This window comes from Panthera uncia, chromosome B4, assembly GCF_023721935.1.
Source record: "Panthera uncia isolate 11264 chromosome B4, Puncia_PCG_1.0, whole genome shotgun sequence".
In the NCBI taxonomy this organism is placed as follows: domain Eukaryota; kingdom Metazoa; phylum Chordata; class Mammalia; order Carnivora; family Felidae; genus Panthera; species Panthera uncia.
In genome coordinates, this window is record NC_064809.1 from 121,805,611 (window position 1) to 121,823,130 (window position 17,520).

General features: G+C 35.2%; 1 protein-coding gene across 2 annotated transcripts in view; it reads left to right on the top strand.

The window, feature by feature from the left end:
* The window catches only part of WASHC4 (WASH complex subunit 4), a 59,436-nt gene that overhangs the window by 29,888 nt on the left and 12,028 nt on the right, over nt 1-17,520 (top strand). For both annotated transcript variants that reach the window (XM_049626214.1, XM_049626215.1), the window contains exons 16-26: nt 1,238-1,345; nt 2,459-2,605; nt 2,731-2,810; nt 3,931-4,036; nt 4,543-4,659; nt 6,517-6,685; nt 6,970-7,124; nt 8,627-8,701; nt 8,970-9,074; nt 11,704-11,838; nt 13,533-13,641. In XM_049626214.1, coding sequence (XP_049482171.1) covers nt 1,238-1,345; nt 2,459-2,605; nt 2,731-2,810; nt 3,931-4,036; nt 4,543-4,659; nt 6,517-6,685; nt 6,970-7,124; nt 8,627-8,701; nt 8,970-9,074; nt 11,704-11,838; nt 13,533-13,641 — 1,306 coding nt within the window. The remainder of the gene's footprint in view (nt 1-1,237; nt 1,346-2,458; nt 2,606-2,730; nt 2,811-3,930; nt 4,037-4,542; nt 4,660-6,516; nt 6,686-6,969; nt 7,125-8,626; nt 8,702-8,969; nt 9,075-11,703; nt 11,839-13,532; nt 13,642-17,520) is intronic.

Consider the following 17,520-nt stretch of genomic DNA (forward strand, 5'->3'; position numbering starts at 1 on the left):
TGTTTTTAGCATACTCTATGTAAGTAAAAACAATAAAAACCCTTTGTAGGCAGGAGAGCCCACTTAACCTTTTATAAAAATTGAAATTAAAATTTTCTAGTAAATTTCTGCTAATGCCTTTAGATTTGCTTAGGAAATAAAATCTTTTGGAAATTTTCAGGCTTTTTTAAAGATATTACATTTTTTAATGAACTGTAAATACAGAAATGTGTGTATATGCATATATTTCATAAACATAATTTTAAGAAATAATAGACAAAAACCCACTATCCCATTTAAGAAATATTGATATTTTCAGAAACCCCCTGTGTTGTGCTCTGTGATTACATCTTACCCTGCTCCCTCAGAGGAAACCAGTCCTGCATTTTATGCTTCTCATTCCGTTGGTTTTCTTTTTAGTTTACCATATATAGATGAATCTATAAACCATTCATCATTTAGTCATGTATGCTCTTGAAGTTTATATTAATGAAGTAATACTTTATGTACTTCTTTACTTTTTTAAACTCAGAATTTTTTTTTTAATACTAGAATTAATATTGGAATTTATCACGGTGGTTTTTAGTTTGTTTTTTTTTTGATGTTTGTTTATTTTTGAGACAGAGACAGAGCATGAATGGGGGAGGGTCAGAGAGAGAGGGAGACACAGAGTCTGAAGCAGGCTCCAGGCCCTGAGCTGCCAGCACAGAGCCCATCGTGGGGCTCGAACTCACAGACTGTGAGATCATGACCTGATCCGAAGTTGGAGGCTCAACTGACTGAGCCACCCAGGTGCCCCCAGAATTTTGTATTTGAACTTTTCCATGCTGGGATGAGTAGCTATGGTTCCTTCATTTTCATTGGTGTGTAGCTTTCCTGTAGATGGACTTTGGGTGATTTCCAGTTGTTGCTACTATATACAGTGTTACTGTTCTTGTATCTGTTTCTTGGTGTAGTTGTGCCAGAGGTTTGCTGAGTTTTGTGTCTACCAGCGGATCGCTGGGTTGTGTGTTACTTACATGTTCAGCTTTTCAAGATGATGCCAGATTTTTTTTTTTTAATGTTTATTCTTGAGAGAGAATAGTGGCTTTTGATGAACAGAAATTCTTAATATAATTGAATTTACCGATCTTATATAATAATTCTTTTGGATCCCATTTACAAATTCCTTACCTAGCCCAAGGTCTTAAAGATATTCTGTGATTTTGCCTAAAAGTTTTAAGTTGATTTTCACAGCATTACTTGTGGTTCTTTTTAGGCTATAGAGCATATGTTCTACAGAAGAAGCATGGTTGTGGCTGATTCGGTTTCACATATAACACAGCACCTTCAACATCAGGCTCTTAATTCTATTTCTGTAGCCAAGGTATGAAGGTTATTGTATATTCAGCATAATTATCTTTTTAGTTTGCTCTCCTGTTGTTTTATGTGTGTTTTTTATTTTTAAGCATATATTTTAAGTTTATTTCTTTTTGAGACAGTGAGCATGAGTGGGGGAGAGGCAGAGAGACAGAGGGAGCGAGAGAATCCCAAGTAGACTCCACGCTGTCAGCGCAGAGCCCAATACAGGGCTTGAACTCACGAACCATGAGATCATGACCTGAGCCGAAATCCAGAGTTGGACGCTTAATGGACTGAGCCACCCAGGTGCCCTTATATGTGTTTTTTTAGTTTAGTCTGTTTACTCCATTCCTTCAAACATAATATTTCTTGGTCCTTTTTCTCCATGTTATTTTGTGATTGTTACTTAGAGCAATCAGGGTTAACTCTGAACTTGCAGCATGGAATACATTAACACTCCTCTGTTAAAAAATGACATTGTGGGAACGGCTGGGTGGCTCAGTTGGTTAAGGATCTGACTCTTGATTTAGGCTCAGGTCATGAACTCATGGTTTGTGAGATTGAGCCCTGCTTCAAGCTGTGCACGGGCAGTGTGTGGAGTCTGCTTGAGATTCCTTCTCTCTCTCTCTCTCTCTCTCTCTCTCTCTCTGTCTCCCTCCCTCTCTGCCTCTCCCTCCCTCTCTCTCTCCCCCTCTCTCTCTCTGTCTCTCTCTCTCGCTCTCTCTCTGCCTCTCTGCCCCTCCCCCGCTTGTGCTCTCTCTGTCTCTCAAAATAAACATTTTAAAAAATGACATTGTGTAGTTTTAAAATATGCCTCTTTTTTAAAGAATAATTTATTAAATTAATATGGAAATTTTAGACTCTGGCCTATGTTGCCATCTTGAACTGCCTTTCAAAAAGCCTAATATAGAAATTTAAAAATATGCTTACTGCATTTGCTGTCCCTGTCAGCATTAAATGGTAATGTTACACAAATAAAGCACATAATGTCAGAAAAAGCTGATCAAGGGAAGCATTTGTCTAAGCTCTCTTAAATTGAATCATGGAAAAGATTACCACGAAGTTTTTCTTGTGAATCTTTGTTATTGCTTCAGAAATAAAACTGTTATTTCTTGCTTTCTCTTCTTTTGTCTTTTAGAAAAGAGTAATTTCTGACAAAAAATATAGCGAACAGCGTCTTGATGTACTCTCTGCTCTAGTTTTGGCTGAAAACACTCTAAATGGACCAAGCACAAAGCAACGACGACTTATTGTTTCCTTAGCACTAAGTGTTGGCACACAAATGGTAAATTATTGCTGTTATGGAAGGAAACTGAAATTGGAGATTTCACATTTTCCTTCTTACTGACCCAAGAAACCTGTTCTTACTTTGACTGCAACTTCTCTGTCATTCTTTCCCCTCCCTGATAGAAAACATTTAAAGATGAAGAACTCTTTCCACTGCAAGTAGTCATGAAAAAGCTGGATCTTATCAGTGAACTTAGAGAAAGGTAAGTAGGGATATGTAACTATACTCCAAAGATAAGGCTGATAGAAACATCAGTTTTCTTTTTAGCATAGCAAGAGAGGAAATATAACCCAGGTAGACCATTAGTTCCTCTTGTCACTCCTTTAGCATGACCAAAGTGAGTCTGTGACCGGGGATCGTATTTCTTTAACTTTGCTTCTGTAGTAAGGAAATAGCTTCTGGAAGAACTCCCAGAGAAAACACGGTATCACCCATGGAGCACCTGCTAGACCCCGATGCATATTGTGATTGCTGTGATGAGTCTCCTAGTGGACTTTTAAAATTGCTGCTTCATAACAAAGTTTCATCTCTTAGAGATTCATGTCACATAGTTTTCTGTAGTTTTATTTTGACATGAATTGGAATTAATTCACTAAAATGACTTAGTTTTGGGCTTATTTTTGTAGCCATTTGTGACTATTGTTTTCTTTTTATTGAGGAAGCAATATGTTTCTTGAAGGGAAAATGGGTCTTCTGAATTTTGATTCCCAGGTGAATTAAGGTTATAGCACAGTTTTTCATTTAAAGCTCATATTTATAACAATATTATGTTGTTCTAAGAAGCTGAGACTTTAAGTGTAGGTACTAGCATTTAACTTTCTATCTTCTCCTTCTTCATTATAAGATATTTAGTGTAACATTTTGTTGCCCCAAAATGGTGTGAAATAGTCACTTGGCAAGGATTATAGGCAGGTTAAGTGTAACTGTTTTTTTGGTCACAATTTTTTAAAAGGTTCTGCTTTTCAACTTTGAGACAGGTAAAATGGTACATATCTGATGCAAGTATTGTAAGTTCAGTCCTATCAAGTAGTATTGAAAAATTAAACTCTATCTTAAGAGTTATGTGTGTCGTTTTTCAAGTATGCTTTAGCCTGCGTGCAGAATTCTGACAGTGTCTGATATAGGGGAGTTTTGTTACCCATGTTCAATTTAGAAAGTATTTTGTGGCTTTTCTCTACTAATTTTGGGTTAAGTGATGTAGGGGATACAAAAATGGGTAAAACTGAGCTCTTACCATTGTGATGTGTAATGTTGTTCCTTTCATTATTTTGGTGGGGGAGTGCTTTGATTTTGCTACCACTAATTACTACTTTACATTGTAGAGTCCAAACACAATGTGACTGTTGTTTTTTATACTGGCATCGAGCTGTCTTTCCAATTTATCTAGATGATGTATATGAAAATGCCGTTGATGCAGCCAGATTACACGTAAGTGAAGAATAATATAATTGCTAATGTTTTTACAATACTATCCATATTTAATGAGCATTTATACGGTCTGTAGTTAAATTTGATATAAATGCTAATGAATATCAATATATTTAACTCTTTTACTCATATTCCTAATCATTCTCATTTCACTTTGATATTAGTTGATGTCACAATAGGCTGACATTTACTTGTCAGCAAGGAATATGTTACTCAGATCTTTCTATTTCTTTTGGAAATAAATATTTGAATGTTCAAGGCAAGAAAGGATAAGTGAATGTGAATTTTTTGTTGATTTAATATATATGCTTTAGAGAATAAAATCTGGCTCTTCTTATTTAGGAAAGTAAGACAGGCATGTGTGAAAAAAATTAACCTTCAGCTGAGGTTTTGTCTTCAAAGATAGATAATTAACTTTTGTGATATATATATTTTTTCCTTTGTGCTATTTTTTAATTAGAGCTCTGGTTTTTCTACATTCGTGAACATTCTGATTTTCTTCTTAGTACATGTTCAGTGCTTTACGTGACTGTGTACCTGCTATGATGCATGCAAGACATTTAGAGTCCCACGAAATACTTCTGGATTGCTATGACAAAGAAATTATGGAAATCTTAAATGAGGTAACGTCATATTTGAGATTGCATTCCAAATACATGTTTTTAAGTTTTTCAGTGTTTGGAAAAACTTTCTGGATTGAAGCAGGCTTTCATTTATATTATATATTCATGTTATGTGTAAGTAGTAATATAAATTATTATTTATGAATCATTGTCTAGAATGAAGGAACTTTTCAGTATCACTGTTATGCTAAATTGGTCTTTAATCCCTAAGTTTTATATAGAAATTCAGACTAGGGATTTGGGAAAAATACTTGACTTTAGTGAATAGCAGATTTTGAGTGTAAAGTTCTGTTTATTAGAAGAATGCAGATACAAAGTGGGTTTGAATATTGAATGCTGCTAATGGTAGCGCACTTCTGGCAGCTTAACTAGTGATATTTTACTGAGTTATTTGGAGAGCTATGACCAAATATTCTGTATTTAAAGATGTATTTGTGTAACAGAAATAATTCAGATATGCAGTGTAGTATATCCCTTCTTGTTTTACTGGAATCCATATTATAAACACTAACATTTTAAATTTTCATCTAGCAGTATTACATGGAGGGAGAGAGAAAAATGAGTAAAGTTCACAATGTAAACCATATGCAGGTTTGATAAAATTATGAAAAATTTTATATAATTTCTTATATTAACTACTCTTATTTAAAAATAAGATACATGTCTGGCCAGTATTTAGAACTTCATGGTAGACCAGAAAAGATGATTGATTTCATTACCTTTAGAGCAATGAATTTTGTGATTTTTTTTTTTCTTTTTAATGATTATCATAAGGAAGCTTTTTAAAAATTTCTTCCGTTGCTTGTTCTCAGGACATTTCCTTCGTTACTGGTTTCCATAAGTGTTTATACTTCAGTTTTTTAAGTATTTTTTAATATTTTAATATTTTTTAATATTAGGCACCCCTAAATGTTATACTTTATATTGTATTTTCCCATTTTTTATAATGAAGCCATGAGACATTAGCTTTTTGAAATTCTTTTTAAGAATTTTAAAGTATTAACGAAAATAAAAAACTTCGGATTTATCTAACTGCTTCGTGGTCAAAAAAATTGTTGGTTTAAAATGGAGAGCAGGGGCACCTGGCTGACTCAGTTGGTGGAACATGCAACTCTTGATATCGGGGTTGTGGGTTCGAGTCTCACATTTGGTGTAGAGTATTTAAAAAAAATTTTTTTAAATGTTTATTTAGTTTTGAAAGAGAGAAAGAGTACGGACGGGAGGGGCAGAGAGAGAAGGAGACACAGAATACGAAGCAGTCTCCAGGCTCTGAGCTGTCAGCACAGAGCCCAGTGTGGGGCTCGAACCCACGAACCATGAGATCATGACCTGAGCCGAAGTCGGGCTCCTAACCAACTGAGCCACCCATGCACCCCTATTTAAAAATCTTTTTAGGGGCGCCTGGGTGGCGCAGTCGGTTAAGCGTCCGACTTCAGCCAGGTCACGATCTCGCGGTCCGTGAGTTCGAGCCCCGCGTCAGGCTCTGGGCTGATGGCTCAGAGCCTGGAGCCTGTTTCCGATTCTGTGTCTCCCTCTCTCTCTGCCCCTCCCCCGTTCATGCTCTGTCTCTCTCTGTCCCAAAAATAAATAAAAAACGTTGAAAAAAAAAAATTAAAAAAAAAATAAAAATCTTTTTAAAAAAGTATAAAAATAAAATGGAAAACAAAGTAACTTTCATTTTCCTGATAAAAATAATATTTTACCATAGCTTATTTAGACTCTTAAACCAGTTTGACAAATCCTTTCATCATTGAACTCATTATAAAACTCTAGTGGTCAATGCATAGATGCCTTAGAGGAGCAAGGCAATAGGAATATCATTTTGAAAAATTAAGGTATCAATTCCTTTGTGAATAGCATTTACTGGACAAGTTATGCAAGGAAATAGAGAAGGATCTGCGGCTTTCTGTGCACACTCATTTAAAGCTGGATGACCGAAACCCTTTCAAAGTTGGCATGAAAGACCTGGCCCTTTTTTTCTCTTTGAATCCAATTCGATTTTTCAATCGTTTCATTGACATTCGAGGTGAGTGTTTTGCTTTCCTTCTTAAACTCATATACTATATCAGTTTGCCCTTAAGTGTTAACGAGCAACAAAAAAACTTTGAGGGTATTTTTGTGTTATTCATTTATTCTTTAATTCTTTTTTGTTTCTTCTTTTTTATTTTCCTAGTACCTTATTTTAAAGGAAGAAGTCTGATGTTCAAAGACAAGTCGTTTCCAAAAGCTTCATCTTTCTTCCTATTCTATTTTTTCATGAATCAAAAATTTGTTTATATATTTACTGATTTATTTATTTATTTTTGGTAGCTTATGTAACTCACTACCTAGACAAGACCTTCTATAATCTCACAACAGTAGCTCTTCATGACTGGGCCACGTACAGTGAAATGAGAAATTTAGCTACCCAGCGTTATGGATTGGTTATGACGGAGGCTCATCTTCCTAGTCAGACTTTGGAACAGGTATAGTATGAAATGTTTCTAGCATAGTGTGTTTGTAGCATAGCAGTGTTTCTCTAAAAAGTCTCTTTTTTTCTTCTTAATTTAGCACATGTTTATAATTGAAGAAAATATTTGCTGTATAAAACTACATACTTGACAAGAATAATGGTGCTGATTTGCTTTAGGAATAATTTACCACAGGCTTTCTGTTTACACTCCAGCTTTTGTTGAACATCTGAAATGTACATAGATTTAGATACACTGTTTCAGAAACTGTGGGATAGTGAGGTGGTGACTTCTGCCCAGTTGTAAAAAGTTTAGTCAAGATCGCAGTTACGGATTTTAAACCTAGATATAACGTATAAATTTTAACATCTTAAGAAATGGTCAAATGTATATGACTATAAATATCTTCTTAAAATGAGTGCACAGAAGCATTTACTTTTGCTAATTCAGTAAGCTAATTTACAATATGACAGTATCTCATGAGTGCAAAAGTTATGTTTTCAGTTAATTTGCATGTATTTTTCCTAAGAAAATCCAAAAATAGTATTTATCAAAAAACATTTACTCAGTTCTGAAATTTGAGGATAATTTTTCCTCCAGCCTACTGTGTGTAGGTACCATTTCTGGGATCAGTTTGTATTTCCTTTCATTCATTTATGCATTTAGTATTACTGAAAAGATGCTAGGCACCAAACTGTGTTTTGGGATACAAAAATAAATAGGAACAGTTTCTGCTCATGTACTTATAACCAAGGGGAAGAAAAAGTGAGTTAACAATTTTTAGATTGAAACATGAGAAAAACTATAACGAAAACTTAAAGGGGTATTGTGATGCTGCTTTGGCCCCAGTTAGAAAAGCTGTGGGACAATGCATCTGATGCCATTAGGTGTTAGAGTAGTAACTGAAGAGTTATGGATTCTTAATAGGTAACTTGTATGTTAAAGGTAGTCTAGGGTAATTAAAAGAAGCCTAAGGATTTGGAATTAGACTTTCTAAAAATCCCTGGGTTCTGCCTCTTCCTAGCTGTGTGACCTTGGAGAACTCCCTTAGCTTCATTTTCTTCAGCTGTGGAATTTAGAAGACTAATACCTCATTTTTTGAGAATTACATAAAAAGAACCTTGCTTGCACAGTGCCTGAAAAATAGTATGTATTTTATAAATATCACCACATATCCTGACTACCTTTTAGAATCTGGCCATTAGTTTATTTAGTAAAATATATACAGAAGATTTTTGGGAAGACCAGTAGTCTCAAGAATGGTGGGGAAATGATTGAGTCATGGATGTCTGAAATTTTAAATACAACTGTTCCTGTCCTTACAAAAGGGGTAAGATAACAAGCATCCAGGTTTCCTAGGGAGACAGTCCTGATTGTAGCAGTTAGAAGGCTGCTTAACCTTTGGTTGTACTCTTTATATAGTTGTTTTTTTAAAGTCATTTTAAATATTGGTAGTAAGTCACTATATTGATACAAGTCTGACTATAATAATAATAGAACTGTGTGGGTTGTTTTAGGGCCTGGATGTTTTGGAAATTATGAGAAATATTCACATATTTGTGTCTCGATACCTCTATAATCTCAACAATCAGGTGAGTGGGTTTTAGAATTTTTTTTTGATGTGGGTGAATGTATAGTAGGAAGGCTGAGGGGCAAAAATTGATTCTCATTAGTGAAAACTAATGAAATAAAGCAGAAAATAATTGTTTAGAGATCTTTTTATTTCTTTGATTATATTATTGAATGACTTTCCAATGAAATTATCTTTTAATGAAATAGATTCTAAAATTTTCTTTGTGTAACTGACCAGCATTTGCTATGGATTGTGTTGTTATCTAGTGTAAATTTGTTTCATTGCAGATTTTTATTGAACGAACAAGCAATAACAAACATTTGAACACTATTAATATTCGGCATATTGCTAATTCAATTCGAACACATGGCACAGGAATCATGAATACAACAGTAAGAGTCTTTTTTGGGGATTGGGTGGGTAATAGACTCCTGTTTAATATGGTAGTTTGGAAAATAGTTTTCTCATAGAACATTCTGGTAAATATACACTACTGCTTGTTTATCATATACCTGAATTTCCATTCTTCTGGTTGGTATAATTATAGTGTCTGGGGAGGGGCTGCCTGGCCGGCTTAGTTGGTAGAGCATGTGACTCTTGATCTTGGGGTTCTGAGTTTGAGCCCCATGTTGGGTGTAGAGATTACTTAAAAATAAATCTCAAAAAAAATGGCACTACAGTTGTGTTGGTTGTCATGGAAGCTCTGTGATACAAAAGGCATTTTCAAATGTCTTACCATCTCAGGGACATCATTATTAAGTGCTATCAGAGATTTGGGGACACTGGCATAGATGTATGTATCTGTGTGGATTGTCTGATATCATTTGTTGCTTTTGCACGCGAGCAATTGATAGCAGTTTATTTAACATTAGTCATGCTTTTTTGGGGGGGAGAGCTTACTAATTATTTAATATCCATAAAAGTAGAAATTTACTCAAAATATTTTGAATCTTAGAAATGGGCATACTATCATTTGAGGGAATCACTTGAATTTGTATCCTATTTTTTCTTCTGTGGAGAAGAGCCGTTTTTGACTTTACCTGGTTTTCAGGGTACACTTAATTTGTCCTTGAGGAAAGAAAAATATGAATGCTTAAATAGTAAAATCTTATTAAGCATGTTTGAAAGTAAAGAAATAGGGAGGAGTTACATAACTGGAAATTACATAAGGACCATTTTAATATTTGGTGCGGAGCCATTAAAGTGATTGAGCTGATAGGAGATGTGGTTGGAGTTCTGTTTTAGCAGTTACCAATATAGAAATGACATAGAGTTTCTAATTTAAGGAGTCATTCGTGTGGAGATCATGTCTGAACTTTTAAGGATAAAACTCTTTTTTGACCTCGAATCTGTCAGAAATCTCATTCATGTAACAGATATAATTATGTGTGTATTTTACATGTCTGAGACACTGTGCTAGGTGCTTTGGTGAGAAAAACAGTTTCTGCTCTCATGGTGATTACACTCTAGCAGGGGATATAGTCATGAATCAGTTGATCACACTAATGAATGTACATTCCTGATGTTTGATGATGACAAAGTGAATATAGAAGAACTAAGATGAGGGGTGCCTGGGTGGCTCAGTCAGTTAAGTGTCTGACTTTGGCTCAGGTCATGCATGATCTCATGATTCGTGGGTTCGAGCCCCGTGTCAGGGTCGGTGCTGACAGCTCAAAGCCTGGAGCCTGCTCCGGATTCTGGGTCTCCCTCTCTCTCTGCCCCTCCCCAACTCGTGCTCTGTCTCTCTCAAAAATACATAAACATTAAAAAAAAAAAAAGCCTGGATGATCCCCCCAGGATACTTAAAAAAAAGAGAGAGAGAGAAATAAGATCAGAGACTGGCAGTTACCCATTATTAAGAGTGGGAAGGTTAGGGGTGCCTGGATAGTTCAGTCAGTTTAAGCATATGACTTTGGTTCAGGTCATGATCTCATGGTTTGTGGGTTTGAGCCCTACATCGGGCTCGGTGCTGACAGCTCAGAGATTCTGTGTCTTCCTCTCTGCCCCTCCTCCACTCGGGCTCTGTGTGTGTGTGTGTGTGTGTGTGTGTGTGTGTGTGTCTCTCTCAAAAATAAGTAAATATTAAAAAAAAAAAAAAAGAGTGGGAAGGATAAAGAAGGGACTATTTCTACCAGGACAACTACTAGTAAGATCAAGAAGAAAACAGTGTTTAAGCCACAGGAAAAATTATGACGAAGCACCCATTTCTAACACTGGATAAATGATGACTGTCAAAAAATGAAGTTTTTGAGGGTGGAGGAGATGGAAATTAGTACAAGTCTTCCAGCTTAGGTCAGAAATAATGTCATGTTATTTTGGCCTTAATCTCAGCTCAAATCCAACTTTTTCGGGGTTTTCTGAGTCTTGATCAGGGCCTTTTATTATTATTCTCAAAGCACTGGCACTTCTCATTGTGTGAATTATTGCAGATGAGATTTAATAATTTATTTCACATATACTTGTTTAAATGTCTGTTACTCCTGCTAGAATATAGACTTCATGATAACAAGCACCATGTCTAGCGTGAGAGCAGATACACACTGCCTTGTGCAAAGGAGGTGCTCAAAATATTCCTGGGTACATCATTGAATGTCTTCCTTCAGGAAAGTTCAAAGAGCGCTGTGTTTCTTACTTTAGTATCATTCTAGGCATGTAGATTAGTAATAAGTAAGGAACAGGAACTTCTGATTGTGGTTTATGCCATAAAAGCTAGAGTGTTGAATTTGTATTTTTTATTCTCACTGTAACTCTTAGTTCTGTTATGAGGTTATTTTCCTTGTATTTCTTTTTTTTCCCCCTTTTATAGGTAGTTAAAATATTTAAGGGGAGCTTATAGAAAGTTCTGTAAACTTGGGCAATAAAAAAGCTTCATTATTTAAATATTTTCAGTGTGAATTAGGCTTTGTAAATATTAGACTTTATGAAATCTCACTTAGAGCTTATAGTTGATATTCAGTCACATTGATTTGACATGAATTTTTATATTAACTTCTCCCAATTTTTTGTATTTTAATTTTATAGGTTAATTTCACCTACCAGTTTTTGAAAAAGAAGTTCTACATATTCAGCCAGTTTATGTATGATGAACATATCAAATCCAGATTGATAAAAGATATTCGGTTTTTCAGGGAAGTCAAGGACCAAAATGATCATAAGGTATTTTTTATTTTTATATTCTTTTCAAGGTAGTTTGATTTGGCTGTTGAGTGTATAGGAGATGTTTATGCTGAAGTTCATTATGAAGCTCTGTAATGGGATTTTAGTTTTTTTGTTATTTTTCACAATAGTGTCTTCTAGATCTGGCCTCCACGTTTCTTGTATTTTCCCTTACAGTTTCTTACTCGTAGGCTAAAGTGTAAGGATCCATGTGGCCAGGTGTTACTTTTCTTTCTTTATTTTAAAATAATGCAGAAGAGAAACATGCTTATTTTGAAATATTTAAACAATATAGAGTGCATAAACTAAATGACCTCACTCATTTGTCTTTCCTCCCAGTTTCATTCTCTGGAGGCAGTTGCTGTTAACGTTGTGATATGATGCTTTTAGATGTCTGTGTGATAAACATATTTGTTTGCATATACACGTATTGCTTTTTTTTCCCCTAACAAAAAGGGAGTAATACTACAGAGATTATTTTACAGTATGCTTATCACAAGTCTGTACATATAATAGATCTACCTCATTCTTTTTAACAGTTGACAGTAAAGATGTATATACCATAACTTATTTAACCTTCTCCTACTGACAGATATTTAGATTTTTCTGATTTTTTTAGTGTTATGTACAGTGCTACAGGGAACATCCTTACACATTTATTTCTGTGTATTGGGACATTATTTCTGAAAGATGAATTGCTTGAAGAGAAATTTCTAGGGCACAGAATATGAATATTTAAAGTTCTGATATATGTTGCCACAAGTTCTAAAAATACCACACCAACTGTTATTCCCTGTATTATAAGAATACTGTTTTCCCTTCACCCCTGCACTGAGTTTTCCAGTAATGAAGAGAAATGTAAGTGGTACTATTTTGGAGGCTTGTAGCCATGTGGCTAGCATGGTTTTTATATGGGTTTTATATTTTAGATGGGTTTTATATTTGATTTGCCACATATAGAACTATTTTAATTGCTCTTTAGCATCACCTAATTTCAACCGTCTAGTATTCTAGGTGGTAGTTTTCATCAATGTCAGAGCAGTAAAATACTATTTCCTAGTAAAATAACTGAATAAAATTATAGATTACAGTTATAAGTAGAGAATTATATTAACTCCTTTTTACTGGAACGAATTACTAGTATTCAGAGAAGTGATCATTCTATTGTTTATGAGAATTATTTCCATTTGTTAATATAAAATGAGTAATTTTCTCTTTTAATTAGCTAAGACTTGAAAAATCATTTTTTATTAGTGATGGCAATTAGAAATTTTGGCTCAGCTGATGTATGTTTTTGGGAAGGAGTGTGTTTATATATGCAATACCTATTTTGCCACAGGAACTTGGCTGCACGACACTGAAGAAGTGTTTCTAGGAGGAATTGGTTCCTTTTATCTATTGATAGAGTAGTTGGATGTTGGGAGACTAATAATGGTGATGGAAAACTGAAGTTTGGTGGCTTTAATAATTATTTTCCTTAGCTAGTGACAAAAAGAAATTTAATTTGTATTGACCTTAAACATTGGTAGCTTTTGTGCTATAAATTTTGTCATTAGATTTAAGTGATTTTTTTTTTTAAGCACAGTGGAAATACAAAATTAGAAAGGAAAATGGTATTAGCGTGGTTGATTTTGTAGGCATTTTATGCTTTAGGGGTTTTGTTAATAAAGGTAGTCTTTAAATTATCTCTTTAGTATCCTTTTGAAAGAGCAGAAAAATTTAATCGAGGCATCAGAAAACTTGGAATTACCCCAGAGGGACAAAGCTACCTTGATCAGTTCAGGCAACTCATCAGCCAGATTGGTAAGTTATTATAAAAGAGTTGGGAAATAAAGTACAAATTCCAAATAGCTATCTCCTTGAATATCTCATATAAATAAACAATTTAATATGTGAGTGCCTGAGATCAACTTTATTCCACTGAGTCATTTTCTTACCAAAAGATTTTCAAGTATGATTACACTGTTGGTGCAGAAATAATTGATAGACTGTGGGACTGTGGACTAAAAGAAATTCAATAAAACCTCTTCAATTCAATTAAAAATACATTTACCTCGTCTCAAATATGCTCATATTAGTCAGATTGTAACTATTTATTAGGTACTTACTCTGTTCATGGCACTGTTCTGGGCTTTTAAAATGGGCTCCCTGAAGTTATAGCCTCAATGCAGAGGCATAAAATAATTTATGTGAAAAGTTAACTAGTAACATAAGTAAATAAGTTACATTACTTACAAATAAGTTTGGTTAAGGTTGAAATATTAAATGTTACAATTTTCTGTTATATCATTTCACATTTGTATATAATTTCTTGAGTTGTCCTGCCTTATAGGTAGAACTAGTTTCCCAAAACGTGTTACATTATATTTAAAAGCAAGACCTACATTTAAAAATAATTGTAGATTAACAAAACTGTATGCTTATTTAAGCTTTCCACAGAATGCCTGTGCAGGAGGCAGGTAATCATCATTTTAAAGATGAAAAAAGAACTCAGACAAATAAATAGTATTGCTAGGACTTAAACTGGTTTTTTGGCTGAAGTCCAGAGGTATTCTGTATTCTTCACAATTGTAGACACTAAACAGTAAATTCTTATTGACTACACTTTGGTAAACTTATGCTTCCTGAGATTCGTTCATTCATTTATGAAACATTTACTAAGAATCTGTTATACCAAATACTCTTCTAGATGCTGAGAATACAAATAGCCTTTGTTCTCAAGGGGCTTTAAATTTACTAGTGGGAAAGGTGTTATAAGGATTTAGTTCTGGAGTAAAGTCACTGAACGCTAGCTTAAGTTTTATAAATTAATTATGTTTATTTTTTTTTGAGAGAGAACACGAGCAGGGGAGGGGAGAGAGAGAGAGAGAGGGAGACACAGAATCTGAAACAGGCTCCAGGCCCTGAGCTGTCAGCGCAGAGCCCGATGTGGGGTTTGAACTCACGGACCTCAAGGTCATGACCTTAGCCGAAGTCGGATGCTTAACTGACCGAGCCACCCAGGCGCCCCTGCATATTAGACATTTCTATAAGAACTTAGAATTTTACATTTGTCATTTTTTTTCTTATTTTAAGCAATTTAATAAGGAGATTTGTTCCACAAGTAGTTTCCTCATAGAGACATTTGATGTCATTAGACCGTAAGCTTCTGGAGCAGTAGATCTTAGCCCTTTTTGAGAATCTAATGAAAACTCTGAATTGGTTTTCCCCAGAATAGTGCCCATATACTACACATACAGTTCCACATGTTGTTATACCAGAGTTAAGGTGCTTAAGGTCAGAGTCCAGGGACCTCAGACTTAGATCTGTTTTTCTAAAGCAGCACTGCCTAAAACTTCATTTATTCGCAACTTCATTTATTCATACTCTGATTATGTATCAGAGTTCTTCTTCCCCACATGTGAATACTGCTTGCACTACTATTTATTTAATGTTTTAATATTTTTTAAAGTATAATTTTGTCCTATGAAATAGTCCTTAAATTATTGAAGAGGACTGTGCTAGTCATCTTCCCCCATACACATTCTCCCCCTAACACATAAAGTCATGTCACCTCACTTGCCGCCAGGAGGCATTCAGCATTTGATGAATATTATCCTTTTCACTTTGTTCCAGAATTTTATTCTTTACTCTCTTCTTAGAAAATACAAATTCTTTATCTCCATATAAACATAGTAATGTGTTTTTGAGTCTGTTAAATATATTGGGAAAAGGAGTAAGAAATCTCAGAGTTGGAAGCAAAAGGAAAAGTCCTTTTGTCTAATTACTTGCCTGCTGAAATAATCAGTACCACCACTAACATTTATTGAACATCTGTGTGCCAAGGCTTTGCTGAGTGCTTTGTGTGTTCTAACACCTATAAAACTCACAATGTTATAATATTGCTGTTTATTAATTCTGCAGGTATTTACTGAGGGCAACAAATGTTTCTAGGTGCTGATGATATATAGGGCACTAAACAAAATCTTTACCCTGTAGAACTTAATTTAACAGATGAGGAGACAGAGATACAAAGTTTACTAGCTAAAAAGTGGCAGAGTCCATTGAACCCAAGAAATCTGGCTTCAGAGAGTTCCTGTTAACTGTTGCTCTATACTTGCCTCTCAGTAGCACATTTTGATCTGCTGGATATTGGTCTGCTAATTGTAGGAAAACAGTGAAACTAGATATTTTATATTTGTAAGACACATATTAGGGAAACATTTTAACATCATCTCTCATCTTGGGATAGCCCTAAAAATAGATTCAGTGATACCTATTTTGAGAGTTTTTAAAAACATCAGATGAGATAGTGTATATAAAGAATGTATTGTAATGATTGTGAAATAATAACTTTACCTTTTTGTCCTTTCTCCCAACTCATTTCAGTTCACTTTAGCCATACATAGATGATTCTTGAACAATACGTGTTTGAATTGTGCAAGTCTGCTTATATGTATATGTTTTCATACTATTGTAGTACTGTAATTGTGTTTTCTCTTCCTTATGATTTTTTTTCAATTTAAATTTATGTTAGTTAACATGCAGTGTAGTCTTGGCTTCAGGAATGGAACACAGTGATTCATCTCCTACATATGACACCCAGTGCTCATCCCCAAAACTGCCCTCCTTAATGCCCATCACACATATAACCCATGCCCTCCCAGCAACCCTCAGTTTGTTCTCTGTATTTAAGAGTCTCTTATGGTTTGCCTCCCTCTCTGTTTTTATCTTTTCTTAATAACATTTTCTTTTCTCTAGCTTACTATATTGTAAGAATGCAATATACAATACACATAACATACAAAAAGTGTGTTAATTGACTTTGTCACTGGTTAAGGCCTCTGATTAACTGTAGGCTGTAAGTAGTTAAAAGTTATACACAGATTTTCAACTGTGGGGGTCTTGGGGGGTCCGACACCCCTAGCTCCATGTTCAAGGGTCAACTGTATTATTGAATTCCTACTATGTGTAGGGGTGGAGCAGTGAGAACAGAAGCTGTGCCATGGATCTTGCATGCCAGTTGGGGGAGACACAAAGACACAGAATATGTCACTGTTAAGTGCTGGCTAAGAAGGTGTAATGGTTCTGGCCAATGGTATTCAGTGATGTTCAGGGAAAACTCTAAGGAGCAGGGACCTAAATGACATTGGGGAATAAGTCATGTGTGTATTCAGGGAAGGAGCATACCAGAGCGAGGCCACTGGAAGTGCCAAAGCCCTGGGTCTGTCTGGCATTTTGGGGACCTAGGGGCTGGAATGGAGGAGTTAGTAGAGTCCTGAGTGGTAGGGCAGGATATCAGAACAGCAGCAAGGGCACGATCACACAGGGCTTTGTTGACCACATAAGAGATTTGGGTTTTATTGAGATGGAAAGCCATTGTAGGGTTTCCAGAAAAGGAAGGATATGTACCCACCTACTTTGAAAAGAACCACCAGCACTGCTGCTATGTAGATAAAAGATCGGGGAGCAGGATGCTGACGGTGGAAGATCGGGGAACAGGATGCTGACGGTGGAAGTAGAAGATTGGGGAGCAGGAGGTCTTTGCATATTGCAGAGGTGTAGGCAAGAGATGTGGTGGTTTGGAAGAGGATCATAGCTGTGAATGTGAAAAATGGTGGGATTGTGGCTACATTCTGAAGGTGGGGCTATTATAATTTGCCCATTGATTAGATATGAAGTATGGAAGAAAGAAAGGAGTCA